Below are 23,745 nucleotides of genomic sequence, written 5' to 3' on the forward strand. Positions count from 1 at the left end.
TTCCAAGAAGGTCGTGAGGACCTCTGTGACGATCAGAGGTCGGTCGGTCGTCTTCAGAAGTCAAAAATAAAGACAATGCTGATTTGTTTTTACGATTCTGAGGGTATTATACACTGAAAGTTCGTCCCACCTGGCCAAACGATTAATGCTGTGTTTTACCTTGGTGTTATGAAGCGTCTTTTGTCACGATTCGTCGTGCTCGACCACAATACCGTGAGGCAGGGTCCTGGCGCCTGTTGCACGATAATGCGCCGTGTCATCGGTCGACGCTTGTCACTGATTTTTTGACAAAGAACTCCATATTAACCATTAATCACTCACCCTACTCACTTGATCTGGCACCCTGTGATTTTTACCTATTTGAAAAACTTCATTTGCCCATGAAAGAACACTGGTTTCAGGGCATTTCAGCTATCCAAAAGGCGACGACCGATATTCTCAAGAGCATTCCGAGAAATGACCTTAAACACTCATTTGAAATGCTAATGGACCGGGTTGAACGCTGTATCGAAGCACAAGGAAACTACTTTGAATAAAAAATATAACTTTTGAAAAATATTAATTTTTTGTTGTTTTTTTTAATAGTCCTGTTTCTTTGGCGACAGACCTTGTACATATACATATGTATGTATATATCGAACACAACTTAGAGATTAATGACGTGTTGACGTACTACTCGTAAGTGCCTACTCTTTTGTTAGCACAGCTTGTATGTGTATGCATATGCATAACGCAGTCAAAGTACAACTTTCTTTATTTTAATATCAATGTGTCATCCAAAACATCATCAAAGCCTCGAGATAAGAGTGCTTAATTCTTTATTGACATTACATATTTACATAAATATTAATATATACATATGTATGTATGTATGTATGTATATATATAATGACATGTTTATTCATTCAGTAAAATGCAAATAAAATAATATTTATAAATAATCAAATTTTGAACAGCTGTTGGTGTGAATTTCGGGAGTATATAGAAATACAAATATATAAAACGGTAAATATATATTGTATAAAAAACATATTAGCATTGAATGCAGATGCTATGTGCATACATATATATGTATGTAGCATAAAGATGGTAGACATTGAAAAAACCCGTTTTACTGGAGAGTCAACTTTAAGCGCAAAAATATGGCAAGAATGAAGTATCACAGCAATTATTCCAGATATATACATACAATCTTAATGACATTCATATATACCAGATATAAATATGCATTTATGTAACGGGTGAACCAAGTAGAGCTACTTTTTTTCAAAGCCTTTTTTTGACGGATCACGCGTGAGTCGTATCAAGCTGTTTTTGTTTTCATTATTGTTTGGCAACTTTAATACGAAAATTCATTTTCTATAAAGAATGTGTTTGGCGCGCTTCGCTCAACTTATGGTCAATATACAAGGTCTGTCGCAAAAGAAACAGGACTGTTAAAAAAACAACAAAAAATTAATATTTTTCAAAAGTTATATTTTTTATTCAAAGTAGTTTCCTTGTGCTTCGATACAGCGTTCAACCCGGTCCATTAGCATTTCAAATGAGTGTTTAAGGTCATTTCTCGGAATGCTCTTGAGAATATCGGTCGTCGCCTTTTGGATAGCTGAAATGTCCTGAAACCAGTGTCGCTTTCATGGGCAAATGAAGTTTTCTCAAATAGGTAAAAATCACAGGGTGCCAGATCAAGTGAGTAGGGTGAGTGATTAATGGTTAATATGGAGTTCTTTGTCAAAAAATCAGTGACAAGCGTCGACCGATGACACGGCGCATTATCGTGCAACAGGCGCCACGAATGCGTGACAAAAGACGCTTCATAACACCAATGTAAAATACAGCATTAATCGTTTGGCCAGATAAGGATGAACTCTCGGTGTACAATACCCTCGGAATCGTAAAACCAAATCAGCATTGTCTTCATTTTTGACTTCTGAAGACGACCGACGTACTATTCGTAAGATCATCACCCATCTTGAGACCCAGCATTCATTATTAAATAATATTCGACCGAATAAGCCACTTTCAGCAGGCAGTGAAGCAAATATAGCAGCTGTAGCTGAGAGTGTACACGAAGACTGTGGAGAGTCGATTCGGCGCCGTTCACAGCAACTTGCATTGACGTATGGAACGACTTGGCGCATTTTACGTCGAGATCTTAAATTCAAAGCGTACACAATACAGCTTGCATTAAAACTAAAGCCGTTCGACCTTTCCAAACGACATCGCTTCGCTCTATGGGCTCTTGAAAAGTTCCATGAAGTTCCGACATTTTCCAGCCAAATTTTGTTCAGCGATGAGACCCATTTCTGGCTAAATGGGTTTATACATGTACAAGTAAATTAACGCATTTGGGACGAAGAGCAATATGAAGAAATTCAAGAGCCGCCATTTCATCAAAAAAAAGAACATATTTCTTCAAAAATGACGTCAGTGAGAACGTAACCGTCAATGGCGACCGATACCGCGCTATGATAGCCGTCTATTTGGTAGCTGAAATTGAAGCTCGTGGTTTCAAGAAGACCGCACCACTTCCCAATAATAGCATAAATCAATGGATTTATTGAGAAAATAATTTCTCGTTTTGAGCCGGTCGATTGGCCACCAAGAGCGTGTGGTATTACACCGTCAGACTTTTTCCTGTTAGAATATGTAAAGTCTATGCAAGCCCGCTTCGATTCAAGCTTTGGTGCAAAACATCACGCGTGGCATTCGCCAGTTACCAGTTGAAATGCTCGAATGAGTGATCGGAAATTGGACTCAACGGATGGACCCTCTGATACCCGCGACGAACATTTGAAAAAAAAAGCAAAATTTCATACAAGTAAATACATAAATAAAACTGTGTACAAATCTAAATTTTACAATTTTTTAAAAAATTGTATGGTTTAATGAAAACTTCTATAACTCGAAGTCTCTCCGAAGTTTTTTGTGGATTATGGTGAACGAGTTAGGCAAGCTCAGCTGTATGTACATGCATTTGCGTCTACAAAAGTAGTATTTACAAAAATATCTAAAGCCAATACACGCAAAGACCAACACCATAACATTTTGACTTTTTGGACTCGGTTGCAAGGTGTCAGTCATTGTGACACTTTTAGTCGTAACCGCTAATTGCAAAATCAACAACAGCTTCACCACATTAGTACATACATACATATGTATATACAAATGTAAGTACAAGATGTATGTGGGTCGAAGACAAATGAATTGCACAGCCGCACACATCTAAAGCAAAGTTAATGACTTTTAGGTATACTTTTCAGTTATTTTCTTCTTAAAATTTACACATACTACTATATCGAATGTACAACAGATACTTGAGAACGTTCTGCAAAAATTTGAAGTTGATCTGGAAAATGGTTTCCGAGATTTGAGTGCATTTGTAAGATTCTTTCTACTCAGTGGAATCGATTTCCAGTACTTTCAATTTTACATTTGTATTTTTCTCGAAAAGTCGTTTTCAGAGTCGGCGAGAAAGTTTTCTCCGAAATGGATAGATCAATCGATTTGAAAATTTCGCACGATCGTTTTAGATATATCTTTTCAGATACAATTTTATATATGTATAAATTTATGTAATGATCGAAGGTATACAATTTTTGATAATAACTTCGTTTTAAGTCGCACTGAATCGTAAAAGAAACTTAGCTCTGTATAAGCAGAAATATCTTCCGGCAACATATCAGACCGGCAACAGATTCAAAGAAATATACAACTTTTCAAAAAGTATAATATTTTAATTAATTTATTATTTTTATTTATTAATAAATAAAACGCCTCCTCGCGAATGCGCTTTTTCTAACTTGCAGTGGATAAAACACTTTAAAAGATGTACTGCTCAAGAGTGAGAAAAAAAATTATACATATAAGGTGGTAATACATACATATATATCTATATATGGTACATACATACATGTGTACATATACATTTATACACGAAACTGAAATTTCCATTTTGTAGCAGAGATCAACAAATTAAACAAAAATATTGCAACATAATAAAAACAAAACGGAAAATATACATAGTTATATACTGTATATTCAATAAACTTGTTGAGAATTCTAGCTATGGTTAAATGAATGAAAACATAATATCCCAGCTTTTTTTCGCTGATGAACAATAAACTAATTATGGAAATTTAATAAAAACTTCGGGTCTTTGTGGGATTACGTTCTTTCCCAACATCTTAATGAGTCGAAAACAGATTCAAAATAAAGTATATACATCTAGTATATCCTGTTGGTTTGAATGGAGATGTGCTTTAACATTTCACCAGCCTTAAGAACTTCAAAGGAATCAGTGTTGCTAATACCACATAATATATTTAAGGAGAGTATTGAGTCACTATTTATAGGCAAACAAAAAGAGTAACTAAAAATAGAAAAATATGAGCCCAAAAATATAGTCGAATTTTTGAGACGAATGCATCTTTTCAAGAAAGATTAAGTGGACTTTAAAGATGGTGATACGTTCCATTTTTCTCGCGCATATTTATTCGTATGAAGTCATGTTTTTGAAAGAAAGATTTTAAATAATTCCTTTATTATTTATTTATTTTTATTTAATACGACGGCTGATATATATATTCTGGCCTAGGGCAACACTAAGTGTTGCCAGGTGCAATCTGACATTTACATTGGAAAGTTTAACATTTTTTAGCATAACATCACTCAGAACGTTTTGTCATTTAAACGTGAATTGTTTTATTTACAAGGAATTAAAAAATTCATCTCGGCCAAAAATTGGAATTAACTCGTGAACATTTTCGTGCGATCATTTTTCACAACTTTCGACGTGGATTATCACGACAAGAGTGCATCGATGAACTAAAATCTTTGTATGGCTATGAAGCACCCAAGAAAAACTGGTACAACGAATCCAATCGTGGCCGACGCTCGCTCAAAGACGAATTCCGTGAAGGTCGTCCAAAAACAGCCGTTGTGCCAGAAAACATCGATGCCGTACGTGAACTGATAATACAAGACCGTCATGTAACATATGTACCTTCAGATAGAGGCATGCCTATGCATTTCTCCCACCAGCATACATTCGATATTGCATGAACACCTGGCCGTAAAAAAGGTTTGTTCTCGTTGGATCCCGGACAATTTGACAATCGCTCAAAAAAGGGCTCGTGTGGATTGGTGTAAAGAAATGCTGAAAAAATACGATCGCGGTACTTCAAAAGACGTTTATAAGATCGACACAGGTGACGAATCATGGATCTATGCGTATGAGCCCGAAGCAAAACAGCAATCGACCAAAAAAAAATTAATAAAAAACCATTTTCGTTGATAAATATGCCTATTTACATTATTAGGCCAGAAATATATGTATATAGCAACCTACGTATTTGTTTAATTTTTCGTTCGTGTTTCTACAAACTATCGCAAGAAAACCAAAGAAAAACATGTGTGGCTTTCAAAGAAAAAATTCTAAGAAAGGGTTGGAGCAAAAACTGCAAGGGACCTTAGAGAAGATTTCATTAGTTCATAGAAAATGTTAAAATTTGTATGTAACAAATAAAAACAAATAATATTTTTACTAAAAATCACACAATTTTTAATTTTTCTAAAACTTTTTTTCGTTGTATCGCGAATTGACATATAAAATGTGCTAAACGTTCATGGAGATCATGCGATTCGAATTTCAAAATATTTTTCCAACATGGAACGCGATTAACCAATATTGCATATTAAAAGTTCAATAAATATAAAGATCCTGGAACGCAATAAATATATAGTATGTATTCGTTTTATAAAAGATTATACGGATACTTATCTAATAAATTCGACCATCTATAACAAACAAATGAATAAATGGTTTCAATGACACTAGTTTGTCAAAAAAAGCGAGAAGAGGTAATCTGATTGAGAATGAGATCAAGAAATATAAAAACCAAACATGTGAATTACGCGAATATATGTATGTAAGTTCGTCTGCTTATGAAGAGCTTTCTAAACACCCAATAAAAACAACGTTACTTCTGCGTATTCTGGCATAGAAATGTAATATATTTTTGGGATTGCCAAATATAAAAGTAAATAAAACTAAAATTATTTACGTTTGGACAACCACATTACTGTTATTTTTTGGTAGATAAAATAAAAAGTTTATATGTACATATGTAAAAACAAAAACGTTTTAGCCCTTTGGCATTCTCTCCGCGAAAATATAAACCTGTTATGAGTTTATATGTATATTGTATTTAAATAATTTTTTGCTGCTGTCTATGCCTCTTTTATGACTTTTAGACACAAACAAAAAAAACATTTTTTTTTTTAATAATAAATATGTGCATATGTATGGAAAAAGTGGGCAGTGTATGGTGCAACTCACGTCAGATCACGCTTCGATGTTACAGCTGCAATGTAAAACCAACGCCAGCCGACTTTCGTCACCAATACAGCGATCAGCGTGACGGCTACTGCCGGTGCAATCGTAACAAGCCAATTCATAGCGATTTTTGTTTTGTTTTCAAAATCAATAGTTTTCCACCACTTCTTAACCGGTTAAGACCAACAAAGTTAAGAGTGATTGCAGAACGCACTTTCGAAAATATTCAGACGCGTACTTTGAACTAAAATTCAATACACAAAATATGTATGATTAATTTTATCAATTAACACCACGAACAAAACACACATCTACGGCATACGCTGCTCGTACGAGACGTGGCCAAATGGACTAACTAACACGCAAGTCTACGAAAAATATGCACCCGCCTTTGGAATGAACGAGCGAACCGCGCACAATGGCGTAACAGCAACGACTGAAGCGCACAGAAACCAAACGCGTCCATAGTAATGAACACAAAATAATACAAATTCTGACGTATTGCTTTGTTCGCATTCAGGTTTGTTCCAATGTTTGACTGTCTCTCAAATATAAAAAAAAATATGTAAATGAATATAAAAAATAAGAAATAAACAAAAGATAATGTTAAGTAAAGTGTTCCAAGAGTTAACATACATCTATTATTCAAAATACTTAACACTTTTGTACTTGTATTTGTGCTTGGTCCGCAATTCCAAATGTTCCAACACACATTCACAGCCTCTGCGGAGGTCTTCCACCCCTCGTTATTTAGCAAATGATTTCATTCAAGAAGAGTCAATACAGTTAATATTGGTATTGGTGTTATTCTCCCTCTCTGCCTCTCTCTCTCTATCAATCAGTACTCAGCGAACTTTACTTTTGAGCATTGCTGCTCTTTATCGCTCAACAACTTAGCTCCACAACGATCTTTTCAATTTTGCATTCATAAATATTTGCATTGAAATTATCAGTGGAGCATAGAGAAGTGCTCCCCAATGTATTGAATATGTTACGCTCACAAACATTCAACAACATGGGGTATTCACAAGTGGCTAGATAATTTAATGCTAACAAATAGTGATGACATAAGGTCTAGTAAATAATAAATCCATAATTTTGGCATTAAGGGGTTATATGTATCAACTTGCAGGACAGAAAAATCGCGTTTCTCAGTGATTTTTTTCTTGTTTTTTCTTGTGTGTTTTTACTTTATAAAATAGTTATATTATTAACATTATTTAATATAATAAAACTAATATAAATTTGCATAATTTGAAAAACTTTAGATTCCCTTGTTCTCATAGCCGGTCTCCAGGAGGATCTCCAAAACAGAGTGTCTGACGTGTTGACTCAAGTCAAAAAACTAAAGAGATGCATTATTACAATAGACGAATACAGGTAATGATGAAATGACTAGTCAAATTTTTGACTTCCCAAATAAGTAGTTTTTTTGTACATCTCTAAAAACAGCGTTTCGTTTAAGCAAATCATTCGCCATAGACAAGAAGAGATAGTAATCACTTGGCGCCAGGCCTGACTGCTCCCCGTGGTACCAGGTTAAAGTCTTTGGTATGACCTTGTAGCCTAAGCTACGACCAGTTGAGCTTCCATACAGCCCTGGACTGGTGGCCAGGATCTTAGTCGCCTCTTACGACAGGCATGCCTTACCGCGGGTATACTTCCCAAAAAAGTCGTTTTTTGTACATCTCTAAAAACAGCGTTTCGTTTAAGCAAATCATTCGCCATAGACAAGGGGAGATAGTAATCGCTTGGCGCCAGGCCCGAACTACATAAGAACCGAAGTTTCTGTGGGGTGACTATCGTTGAGTATGGCCTGACTTTGCGCTGTTGGAACACAATTCCTCTCTTATTGGCTAAAGACGACCGCTTCTGGGCTCTAAGACGGTACAATTATTGATATATGTATATAAGTATATATTCATACAACGTAAAATACAGATCCCATTACCCATCTATTGGTAAAATAATGGATTTATTTTTACTACCTCTTTATATAAAACTTGTAGTCAAAATTAACTAAGTAGTTCCGCAGATTAAGTGTCATCTCCAGACTTTCATTTAGTTTTTGTATATATTTCGAAGCTCTCTATACTACAGAGGCGCATTTTACTGATATTACTCACAGTCACACACTACTAGTCGACCGAAGGTGTTATCGTTCTCAGTTTCTGAGCAACATCGAAATAGTTTTTTTTTTCTAAGCGTTGGCATCTCAGCATGCAAGAATAAAACATAAAAAAAGTAAGACGTCAGTAAAGCGACTACAAATACATACATACGAAGTGCGTTCCAAAGTAAACAGGACTTTTTGAATCTAGCGCCCCTGGTGGCTCCATCTATATGACGACTGGTGCGTTAGAATCTGCTATCTTTATCGATTGTCCAGTGAGAATTTCATGACATTTCATCGATTGGAAGTGAAGTTATTGCGTTTTAAGTGTCAGTATGTTTGTATTATCGGTGCGAAAATGAGATTCGAACAAAGAGCCAACATTAAGTTTTGTTTTAAAATCGGTAAAACTTTTACCGAAACGCTTCAATTGAGGAAATCAGTTTATGGCGATGTTTGCCTATCCCGTAGCAGAGTGCATGAGTGGTTTCAACGTTTTCAAAGTGGTCGTGAGGACGTAAATGACGATCAACATATGGGTCAATCAAAATTCGTCGTCACCGGAAATTCCATTGAAACTGTGCGTGAATTCATCAAAAATCAGCCGTAATTATCAATAAAATTCATGGAAATGGAATTGAACATCTCCAAAACATCGATTTATCCCATTTGGCCGAAACTGTGGGTTTACGAAAGGTGTGTGCACGGTTTGTTCCGCACAAATTGATTGACGACCAAAAAATCGATCGACGCTTGTGACCGATTATTTGACCAAAAATCACATCTTAACCATTAACCTGTATTCACCTGATATGGCACCGTGCGACTTTTTCCTTTTCGAAAAAAATGTATTTGCCCATGAAAGGAAAGCGTTATGCAGACGTAGAGGCCATTCAAAAGGCACTTAAACACTCGTTCGACATGCTTTTGGACCGTGCAAAAAACTGTGTTGAAGCAGAAGGTGACTATTTTAAATTAAATAAATTGATTTTGCCGAAAAAACCATTTGTTCTGTGATTTTTTTTAAAGTCCTGTTTACTTTGAAACGCACCTTGTATGTATATTAAGAGTTACTCGTACTATAGTTTGTCTACAAATTCATACATACTTTCAGTGCTCTAATATTTTAACTGTTAGCTCAAATTTTACCAAATTTGAAGTGTTAGTTCTTTGCTTAATGTACAATAAATTTCTAACATTTATATAATTTCAGTAACAGTAAAATAAAAGGTTAGCCCTACGAAATCTAAAACAAACTCATTCGGTAAAGTCGTCGTATATCATATGTAGTATGTATATTAGGATGTTTTTTTTTTTTGAACTATTCTTTTTTTCCATCCCCTCAGGAAATTACCTTGGAAATACTCTAAAAAAATCCCTGAAAATTTGAGTCCTTCATATTCAAATTAAGGACTCGACTAAGGCATGTAAAAATTTTCCATTGAAAATAGACTAAAATCGCGATTTTTATCTTTAAATTTCTATAGCTCAGAGGCATTTTATGGCATCGCTTTGACTTTAGACACATTTTCCTCAGAATTGAACACTCTACAAAAGTACCCATTGCGACAAAGTCGAAACTCACACCGGCAAGATAGTACGGGGCTCTAAACCTGGGTTTTCCACGAAAAGCGCATGTTTTGTATATGTGACCTGACCTACGAAATGGGAGCTAACGTGCGAAAATTAGTTTTCTGGGAAAAGCTGTTAAAAATAATCGTCAGTTTCTCGTTATTTCATTAATTGTTCTCCTTTTTTTTGACACCTAAACCCTCTTTCCGTAGACCAGGTTACATATATTTCGTAAATGATAAAAACTATAGAAAAAATGTAAATGACAAACTTATAGGAAATTTTATTTTTATTTATTTTCACGCACAAGATTCATAACAAACAAAACGCAACATCTAACATAAAAAATATATCCGGTCTAAGATGTAATACAATTTTTATATATTGGAAATGATAGAATAGAACTGCAACCAAATACGTACTGCATCACGAAAAAAACTTGATGAGGTGAGAGTTTATTCCTGAAAATAAAAATTAATTACTTGTATCATAACTGGCTCAATAATCGGGTTACATTATGAGTGGCTAAAAATGTAGAGGTATGGTAGGTAGGTAGGAGTGCAGCCCTGTTGTATTTCGGGCTCAATTAGCATTAGCTGTGCCATTTTGATGCACTAGTCGTAGACCATTATATAGACATTTTTGTGGTTCCGATGAAGCAACTAATGTCCGATATGCTTTTCGTAGACAAAGATTCAAAGTTTGGTGCTTGATGGATTCCAAGAGTTCAATTTTTCAGGGATCTGCGATAGGCTTGGGCATTCACAGAGAAAGTGGAAAATTATTTCCTTATTAGCATTATCATGTGTCCCTCTGCCTGATTTTGGTAGGAACACCACTTACTACTTTTCCAACTTCTTGGGGTGTAAGACAGTTGAATGTTTGTTTTGTATATATTTTCAAGCCTTTGAATCATTGATTCTACCAACTTTGGCAGCATTTTTGGCATAATCACGTCTGGTCCTGCCACTTTAAATGGTGAGAAAGTATTTATGGCGTATTTAGTTTTCCTTTTGTCTACTATCAGGCCTAGGTAGTCAGCTGCGATTGCCAGTGGTTCTGGTTAAACCACCGTCGTCGCTGTTTGGTGACTCCCAGGGAAATGCGTTTTAATAAGAACCTCCAGAGATTCTTCTCCAGAGGAGGTCCAAGCATTTCCTTCCACCTTTATATAGGCAGTATTGGTGCGTTCTTTGGATGGCATTTTACTCAGCCTAGCGGATTCTCTGTAACTTTGCCATGAGTCAGTTTTGGCTTTCCTGACTGCTTTTTTGTATCTTTTCATGATATCTTTGTAGGGCTGTCACATTCTAGTTCTGAAACTCTCATTGAAAGCTTTTTTAGCTATGTTCTCAGGTTCTTAAGCTCACTGTTCCCTCAAGGAGGAGACTTTCTCTTTTTCAGAGCTGTTAGCGGAGTGGATTTTTTGAGTGTTGTTAAAATTTTTTCTATCCTCTCTACTTCTGTATCAAGTTCTTGAGGATTAGTGATACTGTTATTGCCTGTCGTAAGAGGCGACTAAGATCCTGGCCACCAGTCCAGGGCTGTATGGAAGCTCAACTGGTCGTAGCTTAGGCTACAAGGTCATACCAAAGACTTTAACCTGGTACCACGGGGAACAGTAGCCCCTGGAGTTCGCTCCAGTCTGCTCATTGGGTTTGGCCCTTTGTGGAGATTCGTGGTGGCTGTGGTTAAAACCCAAATCGCTGGAAGAACTGACTTTGTCAGTCGAATGTGGAGTTGCATTGCAACCGGGTGCCGGACCCAAAGTACGGCAGAGGTTTTAGATGGGCCTCGAACCCTACCAAGGTGGTTAGTGTGTCCATGCCACACTGCCAATCGGTACTGAAAATGTTTACCCAGTTTTCAGGGCGTTGATCGACGCATTGTATTGATCCGTAGTGCTTTTGAGCACCGTGGAGTTAAGCTGTCGCCAGCAGGATTCCACGTTAAACACTATCAGACGTTGTCGCCTTTTATTCTTATAAATTTTTTTCATGCTTCTAGGGTTTCGATATTTGAGAGGAGTAGCGAATTTCTCGGGAATTCGGAACAGTATCCTCTAGGAGTGATCCGACATTTAAGTCTCATCGGACATCCTCCAGTCATTCAAAACAATACTATCTGTATCTCTTAATAACGTGAGGCCCAATACTTCCTGCCAACCAGTAAACCTTTTAGAGCTTGGGAAACTAAAAGTCGGCCTATCCCCCTTGTTGCATATACTTAAATTGTTATTTAAAATATATTGTAAGAGTTGCACACCTCTGGTGTTTGTATTGGAGCTTCCCCATAAGGTGTGCTTTGCGTTGGCATCACACCCTATTAGGAAATCATCCTTTTTTATTGTTCTCGATTACTCTAATGAGTGATGCCGGTGGTATGTCCACGTCATGAGCCATGTACGCTGAGACCAAGAAGAAATGGTTTTTCTTTTGCTCCACCTTTACCACCGTGATATCTGTTGTGCTGTAATTTGGACAAAGGAATGAATTTATAATTTTATTGATAAGAATGCATGCTTTTTATTTACCTTCGTTACGTGTGTAAAAAATGTTACAGTTACTGCTGTTTGGCCCTTTAATGGTATCTTCATTAACCTATGGCTCCTGTATAAGGCTGATGTCGATGCCCCTCTCCTTAATGAGGGTTGTCAGATTGGCTGTAGCACTATTCGAGTGCTGCAGGTTTATCTGCACATATCTAAGGCTATTGTTCGTCTTGCATTTCCTTGATGTCCCCGTTCCTTAGCAGCTGGCTAGCGTCGTCGACCTCGTCCGTGTCGTCTTCGTCAGCCGCTTTGTCGCCTTGGAAGATTTTTATCCTAGCCTTGCGAATGCCGAAGCTGATTTTGTTGTCAGCCTTCGTAAGAGCCTCTATGGACTCATCGCAAATCGCCACTAGAATTGGTCTACTTGCTTTGTTTGGTTTCTCCTCCTTAATCAGCTGCCACTTATTTATGCCTGATATAGCTCTGTTTTGCAGCTTAATACACTTGAGGAGTTTTTCGCCTGGGTCCGCTAGCGGGGGTAGCCAAATGCGAGCACGAGGTCTCTTCGGGATATCCTTGGCGGGTATAAGCCTCAGTTGGAGGCCTACAAAGGCGTTGCTAATTTTAGCAACGCTACCCGTTAAGAAATCTAGAGAGCTCTGGTCCGCGCATTTGATGACCCTGTAACCCCTAACGGTTTCAGAGGAGTCAAACTCTGGGTAAGGACCCTCAGGATTGTCGAGTACATAGCTTAGCACCATACTCGACAATCTGACGTCGATCTCTACCCATCGTTCCTGCACTGTGCTTGGTGAGGAGGAGTTGCCGTCTATAACGGCTACTTGTAGGCTATCTCTGGCTACATCGCAGAAATGTCTTGCCGCTGTTGAGCTGCTTTGTTCCCCTTCACTCCGCCTAGGTTTTTTGGGCAGAGTGCCTTGCGATTCGGTGGTTGGGCGATTCCTTTTTAGGGAACTTCTCTGGTTTGTACTTTCGTTTTGAGGTTCGGATTGCTTCCCTTTCAGGAAGCTTTCGTAATCCTCCACTATCTGTTTAAGACGCTTGATTTCGTCCTCATCTACTGGGATTCCGGCTGCCTGATCTTTGGCCTTCTTACCAAGTATAAAGACTGCTTGCTGGTACCGGCGTTTCCTCAGTTGATTCTGTGTTTTTTTACGTTTCTTGTGGTGGTTGTCTACTTTAGCTACCAGCGCACTTTGGTGGGTGGCAATGGCAGCTTTGGAAGTGGAGGCTTCCACTTTTGGTTTGGCGGTTTCCGCTGCTGTCACTACCGGTGTGCTGTTACTGATACGTTCGGTAGTACTCTTAATCGTCTCCTGGCTGAAGGCGATTAGGTCGTCCTCCTCCGATTTGATTATTGGATTCTGATATGTCGGTAGTTGTGTAGCTGTTCCCGTAATCGTCGTTGTTGGCGTCAAGTTGGTTGTTGTTGTTGTATTTTCATTGTTCATTTTTGGTCCCACGAGTAGGCCGGAAAGGGTTGGTCACTCGTCCGCAGAGCCGGTATGCGTAGAGAAGGCATTTAATACATCCGACCTCGCCCGGGCATCGGAGGGGACCGTTAGCGATCAGCTATTCATTACCGCCCGCTGACCATTCAGCCATCGGCACGGGTACCTCAACACCTTGGCTTAGGGTGGTGTTGGTGCGGGTATCCTCATACTTCCACAATAGAGGATGGGCGCAAAACCGAAGGTTTATTCATCCATATCACTATTGTGGGAATTATGAGGTGTCCCTCTTGGTTCGTAAGAGTAGAGTGCGTTCCCATTTGGGATGCGCACATTACAATTACTTAAGCTCCTTTGCCACGTCAAGGCGACCAACTTAAAGGAGAAAAAAATGTAGGAATTGAGGAAATTAATTAATAATTAACAGTTCTCCTCAGACAAATGGATGTATTTTAAATTATTAGATACTGTTGTTGATGAAAATGAAACAAAAAGTATCTAGGCAGCAATACCCATAAATAAAACTGTCAGCTCGGAGAACTCTTCAAAGAATTGGTTTTAGGGCCACCGTTAAACAGAAGAAACCTGCTATCTCTAATAAAAAATCTAATGAAATACGGAAATCCGTCGAAAGTCATCACCATTGGATAATTTGATGGATATCTCCAGTGATGATATCGACTTTAGTCCAGTTCGTCGCAAACAATTGCGCTTATTATCAAGTAGCGACGCATAATTATGTAGCTAGGTCAATATTTTTTCTTTATTTCTATTCTGATTTTTCTGTTCTTAATTCTGGATTAACAGATTTCTTTTGTTTTTTGCTTGCTCTACCAATTTTTCACCTGTATGAATTATGTATTTTAAGTTTTAATGTTCAATAAAATGCCATATGAACATCCAATTTGTTTTCATATGCGAAATTTTATAGTTTTCAACATTTTTTACACGGTTTTTCGAAGTAAATATAGTTCTTTATTGCATCTTACACGGTTTTCAGATGATATGGAATGTATCCCCCATTTTACTATAGGAAACGGCTTTTTTTACACGGTTTTTTTACACGGATTTGAGGAGGAACGTATCTACCGTGAGGAACGTATCTACCGTGTAAAAAAAAGTGTTGGGTGTATCTTTTTTTCAAATTTTCAAATGTAAGGATTTTAATGTCGCAAATACGGCGACAAGGGAGTGCAGAGTGATGTAATAAGTATGTACCTAATCCACTACTTCTTAATTGTTATTATATTCGAATTTCGTTTATCTTACCTGCTTATATTTTTTGTTAACTATCCGTTTCATGTACTTTTTGGTGGGATATACCATATTTTATAAAGCACGGAAATCTAGAAAAGCAAAAAAAACATATTAATGTATGAACATATCGAATAAGAGGAATATAAGTTATCACCTACATTGTGACTAATATGGGAAATCACGTTAATCCAGGAACACGACTAATTGCATGTCTCCAATCCGAAAAAACTGGTTTTTAAGTACAGAACGTAGCAGGAAGATCAACGGTCCTATGACTAAAAAGAGATATTAAAATTATTTCAACTTGGTTCTCTAGGAATTAATACAGTTCAGATTTGACTTAACTCGGTTAACGGCAACATCTGTCAAATTTGTGGAGAAAATGCAGCGCTTTTATGCCAAACTCCAATTGCATTGCCCAAGCTCATAAATCAAGTAGTGTATGTGTATTATCCTGTTAAAAAAAGGTCATTAAAAATCTGAAATTTAATATCAATTTATCCACGTTTTTTTACCTGTACTTCCTTCATGCATCATAGGGTACTTGTAAAAGATTTTGATGACTGAATTAAGGTTCCTCTATATGTAGTAACTTCGAACGATCGGCATGGCAATTGATAGGCGAAGACAAGTCGCAGATAACTAATAATATACTATGAGAAATAGTCTTACCAGTTCCTTAAGCTTATAGTATAGTACCGGTCAGGACTGTGGAATAAAAAGCAAATTGTGTTGGTAGGGAATAAAAATTGGAAATTTATTTATTTAATGGAAATTAAATTTTCATTTTAAATCAAATTTTCAATTAATTTCCAATTTTTAATTCAAAATCAAGTTTAAAATTCAAAATTTAATTTTTAATACCAAAATCAAATTAAACTTTGTTAATTTAATTTTTTGTCTTCTACAAAAATTGGATAACACTTGATTTGAAAATAGAAAATTATTTTTCAAATTAAAATCTGATAAGAAAAGGTATCAGATTGACATATTTCTTACTGAAACACTAGAATTAGAAGCAATTTAAAACAAATAAGACAAAAAGATTTAAACTATGTTGATATTTCATTTAAAATAAGCTTTGCTTGGGAAAAAATTTAAATTCTAAAACATTTGTTTTTTAAGTTGGGGATTAAATTTTTTTGAGGGTTAAAAGTTAAAAATAAAAAAGGAGGAAACTTGAAATAAAAATTTTAATACGATTTTTGGGATTATTTTTTTTATTTTACAATCTTCTATTTGGGGTTATTTTTTTTTTATTTTTTAATCTTCTATTTGGGATTAAATTTTATTTTTCAATCCGGTATCCGGTGGGATAAAAAATTTAAAAATTATTTTTAATTATTTTCGTTATTACAAAAAAATTTAATACAAATATTTTTTTATGCATTATTTGCAACGCTAACACCGCTTGTATATTTCTCCCAAATTATGAAATAATTTTATAAATTTTTTTCACTTTTCTTTACAATTAATGTTTATTTTGACGATTTGTCTTCAGCTCTGTAGAAGCATTATTCTTCACATATTTTTTACAAAATTTGATTTAACATCACTTACCAAAGTGAAGGTGTTCCAATTATTAGTAAGTCTTGAAAAGAAAAACGAAAATTTGGAAAAATGGCGATTTAATTCTCAAAAAAATCTTCTTTTCATTTTCGATTCATTTTCATAAAGCGGTTCTCCAACTTCTTTTACCCATCTGGAAACTGTGCGTTTAAAGTAGGTCTTCGTGGTCGCGGTTTCAATCCGATCGTATATTTTTTCTAAAATTCGCGTACACGACCTTTTTCACACGCATTCAAAACAAAGCTGCGGTAATCCTCTACCACAAAGTAATATAATACATAGTGGTTGTACATGGCGTATGAGTTATGAGAATACAAATATAACCGATAACAAGGAAAAAACAACGAGCTGAACTTTTGACGACTTATTTCCACAGTTGCAAGCGAATTGCTAAATCACGGAAGAAAGTTGTCCAATGCTCACAGTTGACGATATGGCCAACACATTTATCGGTTTGAATGAGCTTCAAAATTTTTGGTTAATCCTAACGCGAAGGTTTGTAACAATACAACAATCCACGCGAACTCGATTGGGCTTTTGAAACGAGCGCAGTAAGAATGACATTAGAACAAATTGACGACATGAACAAACTCTACAAGCTGTTGGATCAAAAAAAGTTTACAATTGAAAATATTAGTAAAAGGCTTGCCAACTGCTTTTTGCTAATGAAATAAATTTATATATATATGTATATAGTATGTATATGGTACTTTACCCTTATAAATCAACATTTTTGTTATAGCAAAGAACGATCGTCGATTTTTATTAAATTTTATGTATTTATTATTTTTAATTTTTACTTTTTTGTATAAAATTTATTACATTATTTGCGTACTTAAATTTAATAGCAACAAAATTATAAAATTTGCTTACTATATAACAACATGTTTATACACAGTTATAAATTATACACATGTAATTACATAATTTACTTACAATTTATAGAAATTAAGGGGTTATATACAGCTAGAATTTAAAAAAAAATCTATTTTTTTTTATTTTCTTAATGTAGATATATGTATTTACTGTGTATAATACACACAGAAAATTTCATATAGTTCCGGTGAATATTTTCGAAGTTACACGGAAATTTGAAAAGGCGTTTCCGCGTGCTTGGAAGTGCATTCCAAACTTTAAACGAGCTTTTCTCAAAATAGTGTTTTCAGAGTCGGTGACTAACATTACTCGAAAACGGCTAAACTGCTTAGTCTCAAATTTTAACACGAGCTTCTTAAATATATTTTTTAGTAATCAGTCGAAGATTTTTTCTCACCGATAAATATTTTTTTTTTATATTTTTTAAATTAAAGTTGCAATTTCGGTTTAAAAATCTACTAATTTTTTTAGAAACCGCCATTTTGTAAAAAAAATTATTTTGCTTATTTCTTCGATTAATTACTATATTTAACTTTATTTTAACGAAATCTGCTTGGTTTTTTAATTTCAGAGAAACCAGTTCAGATATATAGTGGCCACCGCAAAATAACTGTTTTGAGCGTAGCTCTCGGAAATCAGCTGTAGTTCCTTTCCAAATAAATATTTTTACTGATACTAAGCCTTAAAATACACTTAAAAAATAGCATAATGTGTAAAAATTTTTGAATCGATAAATTTAATTTCTGAATTTTCTGAAACAAATTTTGGAAAAATCGCTTTTTTCGGCTTTCTAACTGTATATAAACGCTTAATACAAAATCAATAGTATTATCGGCTTATTTTATTTCTATCTTTAAAACATTTTTTTTATGTAAAACCCAGCATTTTTCGATTAATTCTTTTTATAAATAGAAAATAGGTTATTTATGTAAACAAAGGAATTTTGAATTTATGTAAAGAAAGGCTTATTTTTAATTGTAAAATGCTAGTAAAATAATGTTAATTAAACCCATATATTAATATTAACTATAACCAGTTTTTCCATTTACAAGTAAGCTCTCAAGAACCATTTATACATACACTAGTTCAAAAAGTACTACTAGGTTCTTAGTTACAAACTTTTTGGAAATACTGGGTACTGCTATTTTCATAGTAATCGATTTTTACATTTTCTACAGGAATATTAAAATAATTTATACTTTTTCAAATCTTAATACAAAATAATGAACTTATTTTTATTTATATTTAATAGTTTTTATATACATTTAGGTGTTTACTTCTATATCTATTTATGTGGCTTATACCTTATTTTTCTTTAATTTAGTATACAATTTTTATTACGAAATTCATTTATATAAGGCTTGAGAAATTTTTTAAATCAACCAAACTTTTCTGCTTTCTATAATTTCGTCAATATATGCGCATTATTTTTATTTTCCCTTATAGTGGAACAGTTTTAACAAGTAAATTTGTATAATTTACAAGGGAAATTTTAAAAATATTGACACAGCTCGTTGACATGTTTTCAAATTTTACTTTGAATATTTTATTTTACAATCGTTATTTGTAACGAACTTATTGGCGTTGAACCCAGCAATCTTAATATAGGACAAAAATAAGTAATATGGACCCATAGTTATATGTTTCAAAAGCTTCTAACTGGAAAATTGCTTAGTCATTTATTTATATTTAAACGCTTGGTGGCGAAAATAATCGATTTTTAATATTTTTAAATATCGAAACATTTATTGGTTGTAGCTTTATTTAAATAGTCTCTTTGTCATTATTTGAGACATTTCGAAATAAAATCACAGTTTTACACCATTTACAATTCACTACATGGTCTTCCTTGTCACCAAATGATATCTCTAAATTGTCAGTTGGTAGTTAACAGGTTAATTATTAAATATCAAATGCAATAATAAACGATTCTGGGCGGTCTCGCTCACATAACATAAACAAATAACCTATAGCCAGTATAGTATACTTGATGTAAACAAATAAGCAATAGTAAGTGTAGTTAAGATTCTTTGTTCACCCAAAATTTTTGGGCCAAAAATAAGGCTCAAGCCGAATCTGAAATAATAAAGACGTGAACTCGGAATTCTGTGTCTGTATTTAATTTATTAGGGATTTGTGCGTTGTCCTTAGTCAATAAGATGGGATATTTATTTGACTCATTTTACTATATATGGTTCAAAATTGCCGAGGCGAGGATGCAGAGAACTATTTAACAAAAAGGCAAATATTCATAATGTCATCACTTTCAAAGGAGATTGGCCATATAAAGCCATGATTAAGCTAAGCCATTAATTGACAAACAGCGCAGACGATTTAGGCAACCAGAAATCAGCAAATCTGTCGTCGTCGTTGTGTTACACTAGCGGTCATAAAAAGCTCACATTCAAGTTAAAAATGTGTGGAATTTGCCGGTTAGTTTGTAAGACAATAAAGGGATTTCCTGCATTGAAGTATTGTTTATGTGTTGACAGACAGCAAATGTAAGTCAATCGCGAGTGATCTTTTGCTATAGCTGAGTTGCGTTTATAAAAAGAGGAAAATGGGTGCAAATTATGCTAGAAGCAGTTGAGTCGTGATAAATGTGTGTGTATTTTGCTGGTAAAAATAATATGATGTTTTATTGTTGTATTTCAATAATAAAAACAAAAAAGTGCAGTGATAAGAAAACGACTCGCATTTATTTGGAGACTTCTGAGACAAAGTCCCTCATTGAAGTTTGCGGCCAAAGTATTGAAAGGATACGATGAACCCATAAAAATAGTCATGTGCTACAAAATATGTGCGCACAACTTAAAAACGAGCACAAAGTATGTTTGACTGCTTTTGAGATGCGTACGCGGCTAAATAACTTAACAAAAAGATATAGCTATCTAAGCAGCCAGTCGATTTATGGAAAATTCTTATTTAATTCTTGGGAATCTAACATTTTTTTAGGCAAGAAAAACGTAAAATTGGTCCCAGTGGCGGATCTCCGTCAAAGTGGGAGATCTACAACGAGGTAAATAAGGTGTTGGGCAGTTTTAAATCAAACAATGAAGTAATGGACGAAGTTTTAATTTATTAATAATTCATTATTTAAAAATACGTATTTATTATTATCATTTGTTTTTCTTACAGGCGAATTGTGAATAATCTTTGATTGATTCTGAATCTGATGTTATGGAGGTATCGTTAAGTGAATACTCCATTAGCAAAACACCGTGCGCTGAAATACAGGCTGATGAATCATCGACAAGAATTAATTAATAAAAGATGAACAGAAAATGACGCAGAAATATTTAAAAAAAATGTCTAACAAATAGCTCATTATTCATGTGATAAGCCTTTAATGCCGCGCATTCAAAAATGGAAGAATCGTTACATCTTCCAGGTACTCTTATGTTTATGTAAGTAAACCTATAAAGAGTTGTAACGTGGCTTTTACCACCTTACAATAATTTACGTAAACTTCGCTCCACAGTACATCATGTACCCTCACCATACCACCATACGTACTAAACTTCACCGCATTGACTACGCACACAACTTACCTCACTACGATGACGAAAGCTTCGCGATGCTGCTATAAAAGCAAGCACTTTACACCAAATGCGATCATTTGCTCCAGCTAGCCGAACCGGACGGTCGCCCAGCATCGCGCAGGAAAATAGCAGTAAGCAGGGGGCACCGTTATTAAAAACTAACGTGACTAACAGGCGACACAGGAGCCCGTCGTATACATCACCATGCCAGTCACAACAAGCGTCAACGCCTGGCTCATAGATTCCGTTCATTTTCATCATCATGCCAGGTTCAACAAGCGTCAACGTCTGACTCATCAATCCCGTTCATTGTCATCGCCGTGCCAGTCGCAACAAGCGTCAACGCCTGGCTCATAAATTCCGTTCATTTTCATCATCGTGCCAGGTTCAACAAGCGTCAACGCCTGACTCATAAATTCCGTTCATTTTCATCATCGTGCTAGGTTCAACAAGCGTCAACGCCCGGCTCATAAATTCCGTTCATTTTCATCATCGTGCCAGGTTCAACAAGCGTCAACGCCTGGCTCATAAATTCCGTTCATTTTCATCATCGTGCCAGCCTCAACAAGCGTCAACGCCTGGCTCATCACTCCCGTTCGTTTTCATCACGCTGGTCTGGCTGTCCACATAAGGGGTGGGGTGTGGATACAACTTTACGAGGATAAAGCTCGTCTTTTTTTTTGCTAAGGGTTCGTGGGTCCCAAGGCTGACCCTGGAGCGTCTGAGCATACCTCAGCTATGGACGAAACCCCATTACAGAGTCTACAGCAGCAAAGAGAATTGTTGATACCACCTTTTAAAGTTATAATAATCTAAAGCTTCACATTTTGGAGGTTTCACTTCAATGCGACATCCATCAATCGCTCCATAGCATTAAGGGAACCCCAATAATTCAAAACCATTAATAATGTCTTCGATTTGAACTTGTGTTGGTGGATACGCATCCAACATTGTTTCTTAGAAAACGGTACAAATTTCCTTACGCACCTCAAGAACTATTTCTCCTATAGATATATACTTTTAGAGACACTTATCAAGTGAGTGACGGGAGGATATAAAGTCATTTCCAGCCTACAGTAATCACTTCACCAGAGCTCATAATCCAAGACGACAATATTTAAATCCTGACTGAAATATTAAGAAGATGTATGAACTATACGTCACAGAATGTGAAAAGAAAAACGTAGCAGCAATGAAACACAAAATATTACGAGTTCTACATTGCGCTCTCTACGAAATTTAATTTACATTTTAAACAACCATCAAAGGATACGTGTCAAACTTGTGATGCTTCTCAAATAAAAATTCAATCTTCAGACGATGAGGGAATTAAGATGGGAAAAAGTAAAAAGGAAAATCTCGCAGTCAAATGGCTGCCGATCGAATGGCAACATCGGAAGAGTTGTTCGTATTTTCTTTTGACTTGGAAAAAGATTTAGCCTTTCCCAAGTTGATCACATCCGTAGCTTACTAGAAGCGAAATTTATATGTTTATGATTTTGGATGTCATGAATTCAATAAAAACATAAGCCACATGTTTGTTTGGCCAGAAACTGAAGTCTCAAGAAATTTCATCTTGTCTAAAAAAAAAGTACATAAAGACTTACGCTGCAAACTTCGGAAAAATAATAACGTATTCGGATTCGTATACCGGTCAAAACAGAAATATTAAAACCATCTTAAGTTTATTGAAACTTGTTCAAAGCACGGAAATCAAAGCTGAATCAATTGACATGAAAGTGGACGCAGCTATTTGCCCAATGACTCATATTTTGCCATTATTGAGTCATGTGCGAAAAAAAAATTAAAACATTTTTTCAACAGATGATTGCTACCATATAAGCAGAACATGTAAAAAGAAATCGTCGTTTCATCTTCCAACTGACTCACAAAGGTTTTTTTGTCAACAAAACGTTTAGAACAGTCTATCATTAACAGAAAAGTAACCGTCACATGGCTTTCAGTAAATCGGTTTAAAATACGCTGGATAAAGTTATAAAGGTCCAAACTCTATCTCATACAATTCAAATGTGACTATAATGAAGATACAGAATTTCAAGCCATTAATATAAGAAAATATTTGGTGGATAGACCGCTAAGTTTGAAAAATATAGATCAGTCTTTATTATATCGAGTTGCTCAACTTTTCGTTTTATAGAGTTAATACTTTTTTCAGTTGCCAAATCGATAAACTCCATCAGTCACAAAAAAACTGTAATATTCCTGACGATTATTTGTTGGGTATTCTTTCTTATTAATTTTATATACCGTGAGATGAATTATGCATTCCACATTATATATTTGAATTCATATTATCAGAGGAATTTTTAAAAACAATATACATTACATCATCGTGTTTCTCAACTTTTCGTTTTATGGAGTTAATTGATGTGTGCACTGAGCGGCTCATATAAGAATTAGGCGTGGTTATTGTCCGATGTCGTCCATTTTCACAATGTCACATAAAAATATGAAAAATGCCATGTACTAAACTTTGACGAAATCCGTCAAATACC

General features: G+C 35.3%; 2 protein-coding genes across 2 annotated transcripts in view; both read right to left on the bottom strand.

Annotated features, from left to right (window-relative positions):
- LOC120768542 (long-chain fatty acid transport protein 4-like) overlaps positions 1–6,762 on the bottom strand; it is a 33,393-nt gene extending 26,631 nt beyond the window's left edge. Inside the window, exon 1 of the mRNA XM_040095281.1 lies at positions 6,341–6,762. Within this exon, the coding sequence (XP_039951215.1) occupies positions 6,341–6,459 (119 nt within the window). The 5' untranslated portion in view covers positions 6,460–6,762. The remainder of the gene's footprint in view (positions 1–6,340) is intronic.
- A 3,531-nt stretch (positions 6,763–10,293) lies between these two features.
- LOC120768912 lies at positions 10,294–14,351 on the bottom strand. The gene is made up of 3 exons (XM_040095679.1): positions 12,556–14,351; positions 12,288–12,491; positions 10,294–10,483 (listed from the first exon to the last, which is right to left on the bottom strand). Exon 1 carries the CDS (start codon positions 13,983–13,985, stop codon positions 12,732–12,734), a length of 1,254 nt encoding a protein of 417 aa, XP_039951613.1. The 5' UTR covers positions 13,986–14,351; the 3' UTR covers positions 10,294–10,483; positions 12,288–12,491; positions 12,556–12,731.
- Between the last annotated feature and the right edge of the window lie 9,394 nt (positions 14,352–23,745).

The sequence above is a fragment of the Bactrocera tryoni genome, chromosome 2 (assembly GCF_016617805.1).
Source record: "Bactrocera tryoni isolate S06 chromosome 2, CSIRO_BtryS06_freeze2, whole genome shotgun sequence".
Classification (NCBI taxonomy): Eukaryota; Metazoa; Arthropoda; class Insecta; order Diptera; family Tephritidae; genus Bactrocera; species Bactrocera tryoni.

Bases quoted from the DNA above. Each gene is read 5' to 3' on its own strand.
- LOC120768912 (XM_040095679.1), bottom strand. From the start codon at position 13,985: ATGAACAATGAAAATACAACAACAACAACCAACTTGACGCCAACAACG.